General features: G+C 30.2%; 1 protein-coding gene across 1 annotated transcript; it reads right to left on the bottom strand.

Annotated features, from left to right (window-relative positions):
• Positions 1–4,560: 4,560 nt before the first annotated feature.
• On the bottom strand, positions 4,561–5,028 carry LOC142632501 (uncharacterized). Its single transcript, XM_075806888.1, has one exon. It carries the CDS (start codon positions 5,026–5,028, stop codon positions 4,561–4,563), a length of 468 nt encoding a protein of 155 aa, XP_075663003.1.
• Between the last annotated feature and the right edge of the window lie 972 nt (positions 5,029–6,000).

Raw genomic sequence — 6,000 nt, 5'->3', positions numbered from 1 at the left:
AGAATTATTTTAAGGGTCGTCACAAAGTGTTGCAAAAAGGTTTTGTTGTATCCATACACGCATATTGTGATCGAAGACAAAAATTGCCCTAGTTCATCTTTCTCTCTGTAGAATCTACTGTGTCTTTGCACCAAGGGTTTTGTAACCAAGAAGTTTCTTGATCTTCATGTTAATGAATTGAAGAACTTAAGAACTTTGCAGCCAACATCTTTCTTAAGTTGGTGTGTTAGTCACGTATTGGGATCCGGACATCATTGGTTAGTCACGTACTGAGATTCGTGCATTGAAAGGAGAGTTACCGCTACATTGCAAGTCCAATTGGGTATTGGGGTAAGGGTTCAACTGTAGGTTGGTATTAGGTACTGAGATTCTTTTTACTTGTAACCGCTTGTTTTGATTATAGTAGATTCTCGGGAGTGGTGACCTTAAATTCACCCGGTGAGGTTTTGCTTCGGTGGTTATCCCCATTCGTAAAAATCACCTGTATCAAATTTATTTTCCGCTGCATTTAACTTAGTTGGTGATTTGTTTATATTACCACGCTATTACATGTTAAATTAACTTAATTAATTAACTTCGATAATTAATTAATTAATTTTCCAAAAGGGTCCATACATTTTTGGCCTATCAATTATAAATTAAAGAAAAAAAAATTGAAACAAACACTCTTAGGATTAAAAAAAAAAAAATTCAAACTTTCTCTCACTAATATCCAAAATACAAAAATGTATTTAAAATAATTTATAAATCAAACAAAAAAAATTCACAACCCCAAACCCAACAAAACCACTAGGATTTATGAATGCATAAAGGATATTGGATTGAATGATAGGACATTTTCACAACAACAAAAAAAATAAATAAAAAAAGGAGAAAATGTTGGATAAAGTGCAGTGGTAGAATTTAGTAAGCCATAAATGACAGACTTTAGCGAAGACATAAATAGAGTGGAATGAAATATTAAAAAATTTCTGGTGATGAAATAATAGTGATATAGTGTAACAAGAGCTTTGGCAAATTTATTGAGACCTCCATTATTATATATTGATTGCTTTGGAATAGCTTCATCCATAGACTGTAGACCCTTTGTGTTCGAGTACCAACATGGCCGGGGAATAACTTTTGCAACGTGATTAATCCACAGGCATGAAGGAAAAAATTATGAAATTAGTATCTAGGATATCACAATCTCACCACTTCAATATATATTTTTTTCTTTTTTTTGAAATAACTCCCTCACTTCAATCTTGTACATTCTTGTTGTTAGGATTAGTCAAGTTATAATTAAGGATATGTTTGGTAAGAGTATTTAAGTATAGTTTTTTGTTTTGCAATCTATAAAATGGTAGGTTCCACGCTTAAATTTATTGTTTGACTAAGAGCATGTTTGGTAAGAGGATTTAAATATAGGTTTTGTTTTGCAAACTATAAAATGATGGGTCTCACACTTGAATATACTATTTGACTGATGTTCTCTAGATACGGTTTTCAAAAAATTGTATCCTATTTTCCTTATTTAGGTTAGGATTTTGAAAATAGCTGAAAGGGTGTTTTCAAGATACAGAAAATGTTTTAAATGACTTAGTTGTAAATAAAAGAGAAATGACATGTTCACAATATTTTCACAACAAATCTTATGTGACAAGTAGTTATAGGTTATTATTGGTAGGGTAGAAAAATAATTTCAGTGATAAGTTCAAATTAGAACAAAAAATAACTAACCACATATGATTTATTGTGAATATGTTGTAAAAATGTTGTGGACATGACACATTTCTAAATAAAATGAAAACAATAGACCTCACATATTTGTCCAAAGTCTTCTATTTCTTAAATTATGGAGTTTATCTTTATCACAAAAAAAAAAAAAAATCTTATGCTCCAAATTTGAAAATTATCATTATCCAAAAAAAATAAAATACATGAGCTCTATCCTCTTATCAATATAAAAATAAAAATAAAAACCAAAAAAGGTAATTTATAGATTCCACACATTACTTTTTGTAAACTTTTCTCCTAAAAATAATATCAAAAATAGAAATGGTCTCTCAAACATCATTTTTTACTTTTAGCATTTTAAAAATTGTTTTTAAAAGTGTGAGCCAAACACATATAATGTAAAAATTATTATCTGAAAACTAGTTTCAATTTCAAATTTTTTTAAAATTGATTTCATATTGTTTTGAAAACAAAGACAAAAATCCTACTACTAAATAGACCCTAATATTTTCTAAAAACAGTTTTCAAAAAACTATATTCTATTTTCTTAGTTTAGAATAGGATTTTGAAAACAACTAAGGGAGTGTTTTCAAGAAACATAAAATGTTCTTAATGACTAGTTGTAAATAAATTGAAAATAGTGGACCTCACATATTTTTCCAAACTTTTTTATCTCTTAAATTAAGGAGTTTATCTTTATCACAAAAAGAATTCCCACCCTTCAAATTTGAAATTTATCATTAAAAAAAAAACATGATGAATTTTATTCTCTTATTATTATCCACACAAAAAATAGTAATTTACAGATTCTACACGTTACTTTTTGTAAATATATATATATATTTTAAATCTCAAATATAAAAATGGTCTCCCAAACAATTATTTTTTGTTTTTAGTATTTTGAAAATTGTTCTTAAAAGTAGGAGTCAAACACATAAAATATAAAAATTATTACCTCATTAGTAATGGACCATACCTAATTATATTGTCTCTAGGGCTTTGGGATTGTGGTACTTGAGTGATGAGAAAATGGTGTTTAAGAGGTGGGAAATGAGTGAAAATCAATCTTTGGTTGTGCTCATTGTAGAGAATAATGTTGCATAATGACAACCTAATTTCTCTCTACAACACTATTGAATCTGAAATTCTGAATGCTATTCGTAGATCCCCTTCAAAGATTTAATTAAGATTGTTTTCTAATGATTTATTATTTTCTATACTATTATTTAAGAGGCTTTCCCTATTTGAATTCCTCATTTTTCAGTTCAAAAATGCCCCTACACCCCTATGTTTAAGTAGAGACAAAATTAAAGGACAATTCGGTAAAAATGCAATTCTAACTTCCACTAAAACATTGCTTAAAAAATAGGACCACTCTCTTATTAATTTTTAAATTTATTTATACACTTATAAATTAGATTTTCAAAATATGTATAAAATAAAAAAATACAGATTTTTTTTTCTATAAAATAAGATTACTTAAAAAAAAAGCCTCATTACACGCGCAAAACTCATGTGATGAGGCTAGTATTTATAAAGGGGAAAGGCTTAGAAAGTTTAACTTTCCCCCCCATCCCTCTATTTTGGAGTTTTTGAAGACCGCATAATGATCGGATTACCTTCTAAGATATTTATGGCCTTTAAACTTAAGTACTCATCTTTTTTTTTTTTTCAAGATAACTGATTTAAATTTCTAAAATCATAATTAATTATCCCTAGGATTTATCCAATACTTTTATTACATTCTTATTTGAAAATTTAAATCAATGAGATTTTGACATGTAATTAATTAATTTATTTAATAACCAATAAAAATTAATTAATCACATGTACTAGATCCAATATTGCAAGAATGCACATTAATTGTTAGATCTTGATGTATCTTGATCTTTTGATTGGATAGTCTGAATGTTACATTCAACACATCGTTTTGATTATTTTGAACTTTGATGTATTTTGGAATTAATTTCATGTTCATCAATAGTTCAAATAGCGTTTTTACCCTTTTTTTTTTGGGTTAAAATGACTATTTTGCCCTTAATTGACTCCCAATTGCAACATCATGTTCATTAATTTTTTTTTTGTTTTTAAAAAAACCTATAGCCGCGGTTATAAATGCAGCTCAAAGCGTGTCTGTAGCCTTACAAAACGCGGCTATAGGTCTCAGACTATGGCCGCGTTTTTTAAAAACACAGCTATAGACCCGGAGCCTATAGCCGCGGTTATAAAAACGCGGCTATAGACCAGCAGGGCTACGCAGTATAGGCCTGGTTTGTAAATGTGGCTATAGAAAACGCGACTATACCCTATAGCTGCGTTTTTGGGGTCTATAGGCGCGTTTTTGAAACGCGGCTATACACCTCTTTTTTTTTTTTGCACTAGGATATCAAATAAAGCATTAGAAAGGTCTTTTTTCTTGTTTTCTTTTTTGTTAAACAAACACATAATATTAACTAGAAATAACTAGTACCTTACAAAAAAACTCAGCTTTATCAAAAGTTAGCAAACTTTCCACCAAGGCAGTGGATCACTCAAAATAAGGAGATTAGTTCTTTGAATAGCGAGCCCCCTATTTAACTATTTTTGCTATGCTACTTGCGCATCTATTAGCTTCCCTATTATCAGTAGAATGGTGAAGATGTCTATGGATTGTGGAGGTATATTGGTACAAACTTATAAAGAAAATTAGATCGTAATAAATATATAAAAGAGTGGCTTCCCTAGTGAAAAATAATAACCCATTCGAGGAATTTCTTCTTTCAAATTACAATCCGATCTGAAGAAAGTCATGCAACTATATGTGAAGAAAAAGCAAAAATTCTTAACCACCAAATGTTTTTATTAAGATACCAGTGATAAGGCCAATGGCATTTCACTCTCATGCAAATTGTTGCTTGCATAGCTTGACGACCTACTTTGTTTTCCAAGCTTCCCTTCCATGCCACCACGACCATTTTGGCTACCCACAACCATAACCCCTAGGTGCCCAGCTTGCTTTCCTTGAGAGTTTCTAGGAGGCTCTGTCACCACATTTGGTCCTCTATCATCTCCTCCAGCATCCACACTATGGATACGAAGTCTAAATCGACACGCGCATGAAATGACTTGATATAAGAAGGTGAGGAACCAAAACAACCAGGGAAGGCAAATTAATGTCACCCCAGCAACGGGAAGCCAAGAGGTGGATTGTGACTTTAGTAGGATCATGTATACAATAAGGTAGCCGCCTCCGGCAACTATAGAGAAAAGCAAAACAGAACAAAGGAGCCATATGGATGCACATCCAGACCTTGGATTGGATGCAGACATATTGTGTCTGGCGAGATTCAAGAATCAAGGCAGACTATGAAAAAGCTTGGATTGAAATTAAGTCTCTTGTCTTCTCTATCTTGTTATTGGCTATGGTTTGCACGTCTAACTCCTTGACTCAACATATATAGAAGGATTCTTTATATGTAAATAGACTTTTTTTTTTTTTGAGCAAAGATAATTGTAAATAGACTTTTTTTTTTTTTGAGCAAAGATAATTGTAAATAGACTTTTTTTTTTTTGAGCAAAGATAATTGTAAATAGACTTCTATATGTGATATAATATTGATCGTGAGGGAAAGTTGCCTGAAGAGTGTGTCCGTTTGGTATTGCTCTGGGAATTGAAGTTTTAGATGTTATGGTTTTGCTATTAAGAGTTCTAGTGTTTAGAGCCTTTGGCAAACAAGAAAATTTTACCCTAGATTGGAATAGCTTTTATATACTATAAATGGTAAAAGAATGGATTTTAGTTTATTAAGTGATAAAACTTTTTTTTATCATCAAATAAGATATAAGTTTGACTTCGCCTACACTAAAAAGGAAACCTATTGGTGACCTGACCAAATGATTAAGATCAATCATCATGAAATTAATACTTGAATTATGCCAACACCAAAAAAGAAACCCATTGATATATTGATCTAATGACAAAGAGCATTATAAAGTAAATACCATAGGTTTTAAATTTTATTGTACGTATAAAAAAGTTTTTTTTTTTGTATTTTTATATTGAAACCCAAAAATTCAGCACAGAAAAAGGAAACCCAATTAATTCAATTAATATCATTATTTATTATTATTATTATCTATCTCTGTCTCTCTCTCAAAATGAGTAGGCATTGAGCATCATTTTGAAAAAAAAAACACATACATTTATATTAATTCATTGTTTTATTAGAATTTTTTTTTATATGAAATAGAAATTCTTCTATAGCCTAATCTAAGTGTATATGTGTGTGAAGCTCCCTCTTG

Source organism: Castanea sativa, chromosome 4 (assembly GCF_040712315.1).
Source record: "Castanea sativa cultivar Marrone di Chiusa Pesio chromosome 4, ASM4071231v1".
NCBI lineage: Eukaryota > Viridiplantae > Streptophyta > Magnoliopsida > Fagales > Fagaceae > Castanea > Castanea sativa.
The sequence above is the reverse complement of the archived record's forward strand: the minus strand, read 5'-3'. Positions and strand labels throughout refer to the sequence as shown.

Coding starts and splice junctions, on each gene's coding strand:
- LOC142632501 (XM_075806888.1), bottom strand. CDS start 5,028: ATGTCTGCATCCAATCCAAGGTCTGGATGTGCATCCATATGGCTCCTT.